Source organism: Opisthocomus hoazin, chromosome 19 (genome assembly GCF_030867145.1).
Source record: "Opisthocomus hoazin isolate bOpiHoa1 chromosome 19, bOpiHoa1.hap1, whole genome shotgun sequence".
Classification (NCBI taxonomy): Eukaryota; Metazoa; Chordata; class Aves; order Opisthocomiformes; family Opisthocomidae; genus Opisthocomus; species Opisthocomus hoazin.
Genome location: NC_134432.1, coordinates 11,592,191 through 11,607,739, shown reverse-complemented (window position 1 = coordinate 11,607,739; position 15,549 = coordinate 11,592,191). Strand labels below are relative to the sequence as shown.

Below are 15,549 nucleotides of genomic sequence, written 5' to 3'. Positions count from 1 at the left end.
TCTGCTGCCTACACTCCACGGACAAATGGAAAAAACAAACTCCCACTCCATAACAACATACAGCGGAGAAAAGGGAGGAACTCGTATTATTTCCTCCAATAAAGGGAAAGCAATCAGTTGACCCCCAAAAGCAACGTATTTATGAATAAAACAATTACAACTCCATAAATGCATTAAGTGGATAAAAATAAGGCAGCAAAGATACGAAACAATTTGCATTAAATTACTAAGGTTAGTTCTAAACGTAATAGTTGAAAAACAGGAATTTTACACCAAGAGGTACCACCCTGTCTCAAGAGATTTAAGGCTGCTCCTACCTTTCTGTCATGCAGGAGAAAAACAGGTAAAGAAATCTTAAAAGACAGTCTTTGACTTTCAACATTTTTGTTATTGTTGCCACCTTTTTTTATTATTAAAAAATCCCAACCACAAATGTTTGCTAACTTCATCAACTACCAATCTCATAGAAGCATAACATCTAAATTGTATTTTTAAATAAAATTTCTATTTCAATCTGACCAATACAGATGGGTTTATTTTTTTTTTGCAACAGGGATGGAAATAAATTACTTCTTGTGAACAATGCAACCTGCCATCTTGGTTTAAGTATTTTCACAGCTTAACAATTTCATTACTACAGTTACAGAACCTGCATACAATGCAGCAGAAAGCATCCCTTTTCCAATCTTTTGTTCATTATTGTCTCTGCACAACTTCTAATTAAGGAGAAATGAGGATTTCATGGAAGAACCCATTGCTAGTTGTATTTCAGTGCATAAAAATCACACAGTGGGATTTAATATTTGTTTTGAACAAATCTGAATCCCTGACCAAGGCCTTTCAGTGAACACAGTCATCAGAATCTTCTGGCACTTTGCTGAAAACAAAATGCCAAAAGAAAATGGATTTTTTTTTTCCCCCCCCGAAAGATACAGAACCATTTCAGGCTGAGTTGTTTTTTTTTTTGGGTTGGGGTTTTTTTTCCCCCCTAATGCGTTCATTCGCCATTTCCAGACAACCGCTCTTCAGAACCTATTTAATTATGTATGAAAGACTGCTCAGCAGTCACGTACATTTTAGTCTGAAACACATACCTGTTTTATGACAAAATAGCTACTAAAAATCCTAAACAGTCAACACAGACCTGCTGAAAAAAATGTAGTGATAATTGCTTATGCTTCTCCTTAAATACCAGGGCAAACGCTTACCCCGTTGGTACATATTTATGATCTGTATCGTTGTAACCATATAACGTGTGTGCAGGCAATAAATCGAGAAAAAATTGACTGTCATTACTTTGATTTATGTTGATTTTTTTTTTAAAGTTAATCAGGAGAGGAGCAAATCCTGATTCTTTCATGAAAGGAAACCGCAGTGCCTGACCTATACGCCAAAGCGACACCGTGTATCAAAGGCACACAGGTCGGGAGGATTTCTTTTAAATGTCTTCCTGCTCGGCTGGACAACTCTGCTGTGCAAGCTCTTTACGCGTCCGTCCTCTCACAGCGATACCCATCTTCTCGTGGAAAGGGCTCCCCAGCCCCCACCGAGCCCCCAGCCCCGCGACCGCTCCCCTTTCTCCTCGCCCCTCGCACACGATTCCTCCCTGCAGCTCCTGCCCTTGGACAGGGCTAGGCTGCTGCGAGCCGAGGGCGGCCATTGCTGTGCAGCCCCCCGCCGGGTTCCCGCAGAGCGCCGGCTTCTCCCTCTCGCCCCCGGGGTGGGGGGGGAGGCAGGGTTTTACCGCAAACCCGAGCGGACAGGGGCGAAGGGAAGAGCGGGTAAGGCCTCTCGCTCTGCCCACGGCGGTTCGCTGGCACTGTTCTTCACTCGCCTGTTTATCCCCTCCCCAGGGCGCTGAATGAAATCCCCGCCGCGGGTCGGGGCTGCCCAGGGCGGGTCCCGCCGCTCCTCGCCCGCCTGCCCTTTGCCCGGGGCTGTGCCCCCGCCCTTCCCTCCCCTCCCCCGAGGGCCGCGGCCTGGCTCCGCGGCCGCCCGCGATCAGAAACCCCACGGCAGCGGCCGCCGAGGAGGGGGACGGCGAGCGGCAGCCGCGGGAGCCCCCGGCTGAGGGGGCGCACGCCCGTACACCTGTCCACCGCAGCGGCGGAAGGCGGAGCGGGCGCGGGGGGTTTCTATCCACCCGAGCGGGGCCGGATGAAGGCGAGCGCGGTCCCCCAACTAGCGCGGCGCGGCCCGCCCGCCCGCCCGCCGCCTCACCGGGTCGGTGCGCAGAACCCCGCCGCCGCCGCCGCCTCCGCGCCCTCCGCCACAGACTGTGCGCTGCTTGCGCCCGCCCTTTTATAAGGCGGGCCGGAGGTGACGTCAGCGAAGCAGAACGGTCTCCCGGGCGGGTGGAAAGAGCCGAAGGGCTTCGGCAACACTCGGGGGCCGAGGAAGGGCCCCACCCACCCGAGCGCAGCGGGGGAATTGCGGGAGCGGCGCATGCGGGGAGGGCCAGAGGGAGCCGAGGGGTTCCGGAAAGAGGCGAACGAATCCGGAAAGAGCCGAGCGGGGTGGCGGGGCGGCGGCTGGCGGGCGCAGGGCGTTTGTCCCCCCGCCTCAGCAGCGGCCGGGCATTGGGCCTTGGCCGTCGCTTCACCGCCCTCCACCGAGCAGCCTCGGACACGAAGAAAATACCGGAGGACATAGGGAATCCGTTAAAATGCCCCTGCGGCATGGCGACAGCTGGGTTTTCTGCCCCCTTCTCCTCAGCCAGGGGCGGTTTCGGTTCCTGAAGGCCGGAGCTGCTGCTGCCCCATCACCTGGGGGACAGGTTTTACAATTTAAATCAATAAGCCAGACTCAAAGCAGCAGCCTCAGTAGTTTTACGTTATTAAAAATACATACGGGTAAGGCTGTCCTTTGAAGCAGCGTGCAGTGTCACACGCACAAAGAAGCCTGGCAGGGACAAAGCATCAAAAGGCTGCAAATGCCTGTCAAAAGAAATCTATTTTTGAAAAGCTGATGCATAAATTCAAAGTATAAACCAGATGTTTAAAATAGACATGGCAAAGAAGTTCTAATCTCTTAAATATTTTTTTTTCTTTTTGAAGAGGCTCGATAAGGCAGCAAGAACTTCATGGGATCAAAGTGGTGAGTGGGTTGGAGTTAATAATGCTTTCTTTTATTAAAGTACTTAAATGGAAAAAGCACACTTTGCAGTGAGTGACATTGCAGCCTGGAACGACCGTCTCCAAGGAAAAGCATGACTCATGGCAATCTTAATGCATCTCGTCCTGAATGCACAGTATCTTCACATCCGAGACGCTCTCCTTTTTCTATCAAACGTGACACACGCATACGGAAACACCAGGAATACAGGCATAAGGCCTTAATTGCACTGCATCTTCGTAACACCAAATGGCTAACAACGTTCAAAGCTGCTAAAATGACAAAGAACAGCATAATACAAATCAGCCATCAGTTCAAGCAGTAGATGCAACCTTAAGCTACATCTAAAAATAAATATTGATTTATTATGATTATTTTGAAGTGCACTCATTCAATGAGAAATTCTTATTTCTGTTTTTGCAATAACATGTAAGTACCTGGGTGCTCTTCACTGAGACAGAAAAGGAGACCGTGTTTTTTATTTATAAAAATACATACTTATATTCCTCCCACAAATATTAGAAAACTCTAGTACCAGCAAAAAAGCAGCAAGCTATTGTATCTTACAGATGCATCATCAAACCACTGCTCCTGTTTTGGCACAGGCAGACTGTTTCTAACAGACAGTACCAATTAGTATCTTGGCAAAGTGAGCCTCCAACGTAACTGCAGATACACAAGATGTAATTAAAACACATCCACTCGGTATAAAAAAACCTGAACATTTTCAAGTACACCAATGAAAGTTGTATTGCTTCAGTGTCTTCTGACACAAGGATAACAGAAGGAGATTTCCAGTACCCCAGAACAATCACCAGTAACATCAGTCTAAAGAATTCAAGAGTCAGTTTACAAAATATACAGAACACATACAGATTTAATTTATTTACCAGTCAATTTTAAAGCCAGTGTTAAAGGTTTTAACGGCCTGAATTCCAAAGCACATGTTACAACCTTTTCTCAGAAATCTCAAGTGCTATATAAAAATCAAATGCAGATTCTCACATGGCCTCAACTGCACTTTCTGTAGCTTCAAACTGCAGCGCCTCTAGGAATAACAAAAACCGATCTGGTAAAAACAACAGTAATTTTAACTTGCAACTGTATATTGCAAAAATAACACACTACTTTCTAGAACTCAGAAGCAAATTTTCTCATCTTAGAGGCCACCAAAATAGTTCAAGGACAATACACCATAAACCAGACAATCTCCCATCGCTCTGATCTTTCGTACTATCTATCTCCTGTATTCACCAAGGAGCTGTAGATTTTCTTGAGCATCTCTCTCCAATTAAAAAAACAAACTGCATCAGCTTCAGATTAAAAAGAAAAATCAAACTTTAATATTCATTTAAACAGACTTCTAGAATGAACTATTCTCAGAATAATCCACCATTGGTACAAAAGTATTACAGTACTTGAGACATAAAATACCGTAACATCAATAAGGAATAAATCTATTTACATAAAAACAGCCCTTACAAAATGCACTTCAGGTAGCCCAGCGTACCATCACCCCCTCAAATGATGGCAGAACATCAGCAAACTGCTAGAATGAATGCACCATTTTGCCATTTTTTCCTTTTTCTTTTTTTTTCCCCAATACGAAAGTGGATTATTAGCTTCTATCCATCTGACGGATAATAGACACAGAATTTCTGTAGTTTCAGGAACTCTGCTCTTCCCCCATAAAGTTATTATTATCCATGCAAACCTTTTAAAACAATGAGTCTACCTCTCTCAAATCGAGAGTACCACCTCTTGGAGCAAAGCTACCTTCAACAGACAGAAATGTCAACACTGCTAGGCCAAATGCCTTTACCAGCCTCACTATAGTTTTAAGATGTTCTCGAGACAAACAGGATGCATATCAGCATAATCAAAATTTAATTATAAAAGACAGATGTAATAAATACAAAAATAAAGTTCTAGCGGCACGTTTCTGAGATTGATTACTCGTTTAAGACTTCATAAAGTTGTGAGGTATTTTCACTTCCACAAACAGAAGAGCACTGTACAAATTTTCCATCCAAGAATCTTTAATCTCTGAAGCCCAGCAGTCACCAGGATACTATATTTAAAACAACTTCCGCATGTTTAAACATATGAAGGAAGAGTCTTCAATTTTCTATAATTTACTATACAAACTCTTACAAAAATCAAAATCAAAGAATAATTTCCAATTATTTGCAACAAATTAAATGTAAGTTTGTTCTGCCCAACATAAATCTTGATGAATTAAACATTAACAGGTTGATGGAATATTTTCTCCTCATTCCTCTACACAGGAAATATATTTCTTGCACCCTTACATGTAAACAGGAAGCCAGGTCTGAAAGCACTGACCTCCAGGGGGAAGAATTACAGACTGATTTATGACCTCCAAAAGCAAGACTGCAGAGCACCCTTTGGTAATGGAATTTCCTTCTGCTGTAGACATTTCTAGTGGAGAGAGAAAGAAAGGACAAGGGAAAAAGAAACATGTATTTTAATTTGCCATCTCTTCTCAGTAATTTTGATGGCTCTTACTGCACACATTCAAAGCACTGCTAATAAAATGTACCCAAATCAATTCTGAAATGAAAGTACAAACTCTGAAGCTCTTATTTTATCCAAAGATTATTTTAATATCATAATCTAAGTCAAAATTCACAAAAAAATTTAAATAATCAAGTACTTTACAGTTTTGCAGACTTTCTTAAAAAGAAAGATGCAGAATACAACACTAAAACGCTGCAGAGCAGTTCAAAGTGTCACTTCCTCATGTATCTAATCAGGACAACAGCTAAAAATAAGCAAACCGCTGATAAAAAATAGGTGTTACAGAAATGACTCTGTAGAATCCTCCTCAACCTCTACATCTCACTGCAAGTAGTCTCACTGAACTTCGTTTATAATCAAAATACGTTTCCACTGAGAAAAATTACATGTGAGGTAGGAAGGAAGCGAGATGTTTGACTTCGTAACTATGATTAAGGTAATTCAGTAACCGACAAGTTAGAAAACACAGGTTACACCACAGTGACGGGTCTGGACTATCAGGTATGCTGCAAGCAGCACCAGCCTCATTATCACAGTGATGCATATATCCAACAAAGGGAAAACACCCCAAAACCAAAACACTTGAAAACTAAAAAAAAAACAAAACCAAACTGCTTTACCTCCAAGAACTTCTTGAAACGCATTAAAGAGCCCATCTGTCCAGAGCTGGTAATTGCTTCAATCCTGCAGAAGTAACAGCATGTTTCAAAATCTACTTGGCCCGTTGGGGTTGATTTACAAGTGGGCATGGGGGTGAATGACAGAGATTGGAAAAGATGAGCGAATCATTTAAGAGCAAACACTCACAAAGTGAAAAACAAGGATTGTTTCACATTCCTAACCCCAGATACCATACCTTGGGCAATAGTCTTCTCGCATAAGTAACATCATTTTCCAGAACTGCATCTGATACTCTTTCATGAGAGCGTTGCCACACACCTATGGTACACAAATCCACAAAGACCAGGTTCCAGAACTGGGTTTCAGACTAGAGCGACAACTTCAATGAACCTGTTCGATATCAACCACTTACTATTTTACCCATACATTTAAAGAAATATACCTACACCTACAATAAAACCAGCAAACCCTCCAAATGCCGTTACTGCCACCACAATGACCTTTTTTCCTTGTTGACTGTGTGGTGGCCACTGATACCAATTTTATGCTATTCTTCCCCTCACTCCGTTCTCCCTCCAAAAACAACAGCCCTCCCTAGCATCACTTGCTAGGGCATGCTGTAGTCATTTCCCCACCTTGATTACTGCAGTGTGGATTCCTCAGCTTTCTTCATACAGTCAGTTTACAGGACAAATGTTCCTCAAACTTCACTGCTATTAACAGAATACCCAAGGTGTATTTCACTTTGCACTTTACTTTCTCTTTTCTACTTTTAAAGTTCTTTAGAAGGCATTTGATAAGCCCAAAGACTGCTTGCATTGAACAGCGTTTGTCTCCCCTGACTTCAGTCTTTAACTTTGGCTCTTAGCTCTGACATATATCCTAGAATATAGGATTAACCTACGTCAGGCTCTGTCCTTTTCAGTCTGAAAATCCCATCCTGTTTTGTAAAGTAATTCAGGTGGAAAGGCCACAGGACCTTGCTGCACTGTACAAACTGATGCCAAGTGCTTAACAGACCTTACTCTTACAGGACCGTGCAACTACTTTTAAAATACCAGGAACTGTAAACAGAAACAAATATAACAACAGAAGTTGCATGTATAAAAACTTCTGGGTTTAAATCATTCAGCTCCAAAGCTGTATTTGCAAGAACACAGAAATACTGACATTCCTTTCTGAAGGATTAAGGACAAGTTAAAAAAATCCCTGTTAAAAATCACAATGGACCTCACCTCAGCAACCGCTTCAGAAACTGTTACCAGTTTAGATCCCTTTAACCACCACTAATCCACATTGCTTACCTCCAGAAAATCAAAGAGAAGTGTAGCTGTCACATCTACCAGAGGCTCCATATTCAACATCTGAGCAAGCCAGCGCCATCCATAGTTCAGCCCATGAGGATGCGTCTATAAAACAACAAAAAAGCTACCCACCACTTGTTTTAAAACTTGCAAAATGCTATTATCCAAACAGGCAGTTTTTTGATTTACTTTCTTCTTTATAAAGTTATTTTGCAACAGCCCTACATACAACTCGAACGTTATGAAGAAATAAAGACAGGAAGGTCTACACTACAAATTACTTTACATTGCTTTGTTGATTATGGTTATGACCATCTCCCTTCAAATATATTATGAGCTGGTTTAAAAGTTCAGCACACCTTAACTACCAATTAAGTTTACAATACATTTAATAGACTGTTGGGATAGTAACAAGGTTCTGATTATAATGTCATACACGCATACCCCTTGTTTGTTTCCGTAAGGCCACCGGAGTTGAATGATAGCAGCATAAAGACGAATCATTCCTGACATCCGTTTAAGAAAATGATCTTGCTCTTCCATCTTAGAATCCTTAACTTGATATCCAAGCATCCTAAGTATGAGAAGACATTCCAGTATTAGTACAGCAAAACACATTCACTTGAGTTCCTGCAGTTCTCAACTTGCTTTAAGTCAACTGTCCTGAGAATAGGGATACACCCAAACCATACAAGAATTATTGCAAAGGCTGATCATTATCCTCCAGATCACATGTTCCACTATTTTATACCACATAGAATATTTAGGTTCTGTACTGGATAATGAACCAAGCTATGGCTATCAACTGTTCTTTGTCAACTGTTCTTTGAGAAGGACGACGAAGCAGCAAAAGAGCACTTCCAAAGCTGAAGGACACAGCATCCTCCAGGGTAACAGGGTCAGGGGAGCTGCACGCTTGTAATCAGAGATGGGGAGAAGTGGAGTTCACTCAGAAGAATACAGTCTTCACTCTTGCAGGGTTCATGCTGAAGAAGTCCAATAATAAATTTACCTCTGATAATCTTCCATAGAAGTCCCCTCTTTCAATGCAGGGTAAAATGGCACAGAATAGGGGCACTTTTTGTGCAGATGAGCTAAAAAGAGTTCTCCAACTCGAGGGTGCATTTCCCAGATTCCTGAGGCCACCACAGCAATCGGGAAAGCTGAATCACGGTGAGAAGCTACTTCTTCTTCTCCTTGATTCTGGAGGGGGGAAAGGAAAGTCAGTCCCCACCTCTTCAAGCCATTTCTCAGACAAAAAAATCCTCTTTTTTGTGTAATTAGCCTCTACTACAGGATCCTAATGTTTCCACGGCTATGTAGCCAACCACAGAAAAGCTGATAAAGCTGTGTCCTCAGCTCCCACAGACGATGACAATAAACTTTGGCTCAGGACAGAAAGAAGGGGTTGGCAAACACAGGCACAAAGCACAAGGCTGCACAGATATTTTTACTCCAAACAATCATTTTCAACTGTTTACGTATCAGTTGCAGTTTTACTCCATGGGCTATTTATTTTTTGCATATATTTGTCACTGCAGGGACAAAAGAAAGTTTAAACAGCCCAAATTTAGCAGATAAAGAATAGAAAAAAATATTTCCAACTTCAAAAAGCAGCTTAAACAATGACACTTCATTTGTTGGGAGGTGCTAACTGCACAGCAGGAACAGCAGTTTGCCTCTTGGGCCTTAGCCCCCCCCTCCCCACCCCCAATTCTGCCACGATGTAAGGTTTTGAGCACATACAGAGTTTTGTGATAGACCATAAATTACCTGTTACAAACTGTTTTCTACCAACACTGTACATAACTAGTTCAGAATATGTAACATGTAAGCCTGGAATTTAAAATAGTTCTTCCTCCTCAAATAGATAAAGTAAGGGAGTGGAGGGAAAGAGAAACTAATTTCTTTCACTTTTTTTTTTTAATTCAAAAAGCACTTTCTCTCATCAACACGAACATTAATACAAGCTAAACACCTAGTAATTTTGTTCTTAGTAGTTGAAGACAGAGGACAGTGTCCAGAGGAACTTCTTACAGCACCAGCTACCTTTGCCACCCCAATAAAGAGAACATTTCCTCACCACGAATTTCTCCGCAAGTTTGTAAAAAACAAAATCCAGACCCTGCGGATGCTGAGTCACTGATACAGTTCGCCCTCCACTCTGAACAGACTTTCCAGAGAGCAGGTTATTGATCTTGTCAAATATCCCTCTCAGCTGAGAGCCTGTATATATGGAATGTATGAAGACAGAAGATTAGGAAACTGCAGGTGAGGCTTAACCAGACCACACCAACTCCACAAAGACTAGACCTACAGCCCGAGGGCAAGGCATCGCAAATGGCACATTCGCTACATCTCATTAAAGAAACCGAATCACGATGAAGCAAGATGCCTCTGTGGGAAGCAACAAACCTCAAAATGTAAGCAAACACTGTGCTGCAAAGACTTGGACTGTATGCGTACCAGCTTTCTGCTGTAGGGGTAATTATAGAAACATTGGGTATGTTGTGCCCTACTAAAATCTTTACAGCAAAGGCCATTTCAGTTGGATTGGGTTCTTGGTGTTTTCCTGACCTGCTATTCTAGAGATCTGGTTCACAGGGATCGTAGCTGCTTTCTGCAAGTCTGTTTTTATCTTCTTAACCTGCAGAACAAACAAATAAGCAAACAAAAAAACAACTTTAAAAACATTTACAGACAAGTAAACTACTAAGATAGTTTGGATGAGCAGACTGTTAATAGAGGCTTCCAAGTTAGAATTTTTTTTTTTCTTTTAAATGAAAGCTGTCCTATTTCCCCTAGAAATTAAGACAATCTCTCTTCAGCAGTATTAATTATTCGTTCATACCTCACTGTTGTCTTTGCAGTTGCTGAGTCCACTGAAAGAAGCAACGCACTGCTCAGCAGCATCTTGAAGCTGCTGGTACCACTGCATGGTACTTTTGTCTGCCTTGAATTGAAGTCCTGATATTAAAAAAAAAATAGCGGAAGACTTAAGGTTTTCTAGAGTTTTAGATCTTTCTTAAGAAAACTTTTTTTAAAAAATTGCAAGGAACTAACAGCTCCATGAGTGCTTTTTTCCTAGGATTTAGTTTAGAAAGTTACATTCATAAATGAACTACAAGTTTGCAAGCTATACAGGAGTCCTCCTTCTTCAGCTTAGTAGCTTAGATATGCAGGATATCTGGACTTAATTTACTCTCAAGAAGGAAACCATTTCAGTGGTCTGTCCTTGTATCTTTTGTCATATCACGCATGACCCATCTACATGCACAAGGCGGCACAATGTTATTCTCTAATCTTCCAATATATGGCATGCTGTCTAGGAAGAGCAGGTTTTGTTCCAGTTAATACAGTCAGTTTATGCCGCATCAGTTTCATTTCAAAAGGTTGCTGCCAGCAGTCCTATACCTATTTTGCTAGTTGTGCTAAAATTAAAGCCTACAAGAAGGTATGTCATCACAACAATGAGATTCCAAAGCAGTATTTAGCCAAACAGCAAAAGAGTGTGAAAGGAGGAAAAAGAAAAAAAAAGAAAAAAAAAAAAAAAGCCTAACCAACCTTCCTTCTGCTGCTTTCCACCTGACTGCTGTGCAGGGGCAGGAGTCTGAGCCTTCATCTGCTCTTTTTTCAGTAACTCTTTCTGCTTCTGTCCCTCTTCCTCTTCATCCCTCCTCCTTTTTTCTTCCACAGCTGCAGTGATTTCTTGCTGCATGCTGGATATCAGCCCTCGCATCTCCTGCAGTGCTCGTTCAGTATTGGCCACATCTACTTGAGTAGGGAAACCTCTCTGTCAAGAAACAGGAAGCAATACAGCATCAGTCTTTTGTGCCACTGTCTGTAGACCAACGGCAAGAGCAACGCGCCTCTGAAGCACTGGCCTTCAGATACTCTGGGAGCCAACTACACACTTTATCCTCTCTGGGGAAAATCTCTCCCTCCTTTATTTGTACATGACATTGGTCACAACATTTGTAAGTGACGTTAGTCCACGACTAGACTGCACAAGATCCTGGACAACAAAACTTAGTAACACATGTTGACAAGTAGCAGGGAACCCCAATGCAAAGCCTAGACAGCTTCCTCTGCAGAAAGCCAGCTGTGACAAGCTGGAACAGAGAATTAGCCTTATTACAGTGTTCTGTTTTTCACAGTTTGTATTCCATCTTTACACAGAGAAAAAAATTTCAAGGAAACCTAATTACTGCAAAAAGGCTTCTGGGCATAGAAGAACCATAATGTGTTCAGTATTTTAAAATTTCTGAACCACTCCACTTCCATGGTTGTCTGACAGAATAAAAAGTTTACAGTATTTTAAATATTCATCTTTCTTCTGTAGAAATCCTCACGCATTTTTATAAGCCATTTTCAAGAGAACAGCTAGAGTGCCATGGAAAAGAAATCTCCTTTTAAATTAGATGGTTTATACAATGAAGATCTAAAAACATTTCTGTGACATCTTATTTAATGGCCTCATAACAAGCTGGCTTTGAAGACAGCTACAGGAAGCTTTATGAAGGAATGACAGCCAAAGCTAAGAACAGCTCTAGAGTCTCTACCTCACTTGTGGTGCGGATGAGTCCTGACACCAGCCCACAGATCTGGTTGCCACGATTACTGTATGTAGAAAGATCGATTCTTGGCAAATCTTTGTGTCTGTAATTGGGATCAATCTGCTGGTTCAGCTGCAGCACTTCCTCCTGGATGGAATAAAGGCGACGCAATCTTTCCTGGCCCTCTTCCTTACGCAAACGCTCCAGCTCTTCCTGACGCTGACGTTGCTGCTCTGCCTCACGCAGTTTTAGGTTTAATACCTGGGGAGAGAAAGACACAAAGAGAGACAAAATACTTAAATACCTCCAGCGCTACAAGTCTTTCCTGCTCCTACAACACATATGCCTTTACTGCATTTCCACAACAATGCAGCAGGTGTCTAGGACAGCACCAGAAAATATATTTGCACTCCAGGGGTGCCATGTAAATATAAACAAATCCAATGAGCTTTCCAGTTCCCACCGAGCAGTCATGGCCTTTTATGAAAGAGAACTTTTACAAGTCTCAGACCTTTGCTCTGTGTCGGTGTTCTTCCTTCAGCTTCTCCTGCTGTCCCTGAGCCTCCTTTGAGCTACAACACACATAAAACAGAAAATGTGTATTCAAGACATGCGCAAGACAAAATACACACACAGCAAATTACTTCTAAAATAAGCTAAGCTAAAGGAGCTTTAACTGTCACAAATACAGACTTTTTCTAACCATTGAAACCTCAACAGTAGCCAGAGCTCTACTCAAAGACAAACAGTAACAGGATAGTTAAAGTAAGAAAGACAGCAGGTGAGCTTGTCAGGCACAAGAATTAACCCTCATTTTGATTAAATGCTATAATATTTTTTGGATACCAAAAATCTGAGGTAGTCTTACCTCTTCTCCATTACTTCTCGCAAATCTTGGAACTCCTGATGCTGCTTTAGCTCCTTCAGTTCATCAAAGCGCTTCAGTTGTTCACTTGCCAGGTCGTACACTGCCCTCACCATCTGTTCTTGCTGCTCCTGCCGTTGCCTTAGCCCCTCCTGCAGATTGCAGAGGTGTCAGAAACACAATGATGTAGTAATCACCCAAATTTGGACAGAAGACCGCAACATCTTTTTTTTTTACCTTTCCTTTCAGCCTGTGCATCTCTTCATACATCCGAATGCAGCCTTCAACTTCTGTAACTTTAGATGGCAGAACTGCTGGAAAGACTTCTTGATCCATTTCCAGCAGACTAAGATCTTCATTTCCCTGTGTGGGCAGCACATAAGCAAAATTAGTGACTGAATACAGTATCAGCAACTCATAGAGGAAATGAGGTAAATCAGGTCTCCTAAACCACACATTATTTGCAGTGAAAGAGACAAAGGAGTCAAGCAATGCACAACTTTTCAGAGTAGTTATATACTCCAGTAGTGCAGCCTCACCATTTTGAGTATCCTCAGCACCTATACAAGGTTGGGATAATTACTTTTCCCAGTCACTAAAACTGGGAGCAGAGACACCAAAAGCCTATAGGATGTTCACAAAGGCTGTCATGTCACCTAGAAAGGCTAGACAGAGTCCCCACATTCTCTTTACATGCAATGAAGATGTTACACTGGAAGTTAAGACAGGTTTATACTTTGAATCATTCTTCAGGAGGAGTCTTCAGACACTCTTGTAACTTTTATCAGATCTTGTTGCTTCATTAAGGTGTTTTCTTCACAATATATTTCTTAAGCCTAAATGGGGTCAAGATGATGCAAAACTTTGCTGCTCAGTATCACTGTTATGTGGTGAAGTCATCATTTAATGCACAGCAACGGACACTTGTTTTCAGGTGCTTCACCAACTTCACTACCTCCACAATTTAACTGCTCACTGCTCAGCTTCCTACCCTTTTGCCTTGTAAAAGAGAGCCACAACACATCCCAGTCATTCAAAGGCTCCAGAGAACCCAACAGGGTACTCACGGGCTCTTACCACAGGCCTCACCCTACTCTGGGACCTTATCTCTCCAAATGGATGAATCCCGCGCTACTAATCCGTACGCCCTTACAGCTCCAACTAGATTTTCCTTAGTTATGGTGAAAAAAGGGAGTTTACTTTTGGCCTGCTATGAAAAATTGTTCTACAAAAATCTTGTTAATATTATCTTTATCATCACCTGTTTATCCTGCAAAAAGTTAAAACCAAGCACACTCTTCTCCACAAATGAACAGACCACAAACCAACCTTTATCAGACAATTTACGGCAGCAAGTTAGCACATTTTTTCTCGCAGCTGCTCACACAGGGGTTCTAACCAGAGAGCTACCTTTGTTTCACTTGGCTCTGTAGATGACAGAGGTGAAGAGCCCTGGCAGCTAGCAGGCGGGACCTTCTCCAGAGAAGATGACCGGTTTGCGAGGGGAGCAGACTCTTCAGGTGTCAAGCTTCTGGAGGGTGCTGTTTCTGGGGCCCACTGCCCAACCACTGTGTCCAGCACCCAGCCAGAGTAAGCGGAGAGTACAAGAGGAGACATGCATCCTTCCAGGATGTCCTAGAGAGAAAATATCTTCCGTGAACGCGAAACAGATCAAGAAAACAATGAAACATCACCACACACTGAAAACATTCGCGCAGGTCAGCAGGTGCTTTATAATCGCAGCTCAGTGCCCCGTTTGCCCGTTTTCCTGCGCTTTTCAACACTTTTTCCGGGCTCCCCAGCTTTGGCAGGCCCGCCACGCCTGAACTTTCCCCTGTAACGCCGCCTGCCCGAACCCGAGGAGCCCAGACACCACGAGGACGACTCAAAATTTCACGCCCTGACGGCTCACGAGGCAAGCAGTGGATGTAGGCGGCTGGGGCAGCGCTCCGAGGGCCGAGGCGCGGATCCCCCCCTCACGGGACGCACAGCCCCCCCGTAAGCAACGCGGGAGCCGCCGGGGCCTCCCAGGCGCCCGCCGGCAGCGGGCCCTCACCTCATCGCGGAGCCAGCGGCGGCAGTAGCTCAGCTGGCCCTTGCTGGAGGTGCGCAGAGCCGCCAAGGCCTCCCAGCGCAGATCCCGCGCCTCCATAGCGCCCGGCCCGCCGCGCCTGGAGCGCCCAGCCCCGCCCCGCCCTTCCGCTTCCGGGGCGCCGCCGGCCGCTTCCCGCCCTCGCGGGTTCGAATTCCGTCGGGGCTCTGCTCCTCCCCGCCGAACGTCAGGACCGCGGGTTCGCGTCCCGCCGGGGGCACCTCCAGGGGCGGGGGAGGTGCGACGAGGAAACGGGCAGGGCCGTGAAATACCGGCCGCTTTTCCCCTCATATTCTGTATTCTGGCGGAGGAGCGCCGGGAAGGGGGGCTGGAGGCATTTGGCCTGGGTGGCAGGGGCAGGGAGAGGCTGTCACCGGGACACGGGGAAAAGGCAGGAGCAGAGCTGCCAGCACCACAGCCCTGACTGCCGTCGCTTTTCGACGATAAGGGCCATAA

The 15,549-nt window shown here is 43.8% G+C and overlaps 2 protein-coding genes across 2 annotated transcripts in view; both read right to left on the bottom strand.

Annotated features, from left to right (window-relative positions):
- The window catches only part of SPTAN1 (spectrin alpha, non-erythrocytic 1), a 53,122-nt gene extending 50,796 nt beyond the window's left edge, over positions 1-2,326 (bottom strand). The window contains exon 1 of the mRNA XM_075439062.1: positions 2,221-2,326. The gene's annotated coding sequence lies outside the window, so the exon portion shown is untranslated. The remainder of the gene's footprint in view (positions 1-2,220) is intronic.
- A 779-nt stretch (positions 2,327-3,105) lies between these two features.
- Positions 3,106-15,173, bottom strand: GLE1 (GLE1 RNA export mediator). Its single transcript, XM_075439532.1, has 16 exons — positions 15,058-15,173; positions 14,412-14,636; positions 13,239-13,364; positions 13,005-13,153; positions 12,648-12,708; positions 12,143-12,397; positions 11,145-11,373; positions 10,432-10,547; positions 10,158-10,227; positions 9,664-9,806; positions 8,593-8,783; positions 8,025-8,154; positions 7,581-7,685; positions 6,512-6,594; positions 6,276-6,339; positions 3,106-5,556 (listed from the first exon to the last, which is right to left on the bottom strand). Exons 1-16 carry the CDS (start codon positions 15,151-15,153, stop codon positions 5,488-5,490), a joined length of 2,112 nt encoding a protein of 703 aa, XP_075295647.1. The 5' UTR covers positions 15,154-15,173; the 3' UTR covers positions 3,106-5,487.
- Between the last annotated feature and the right edge of the window lie 376 nt (positions 15,174-15,549).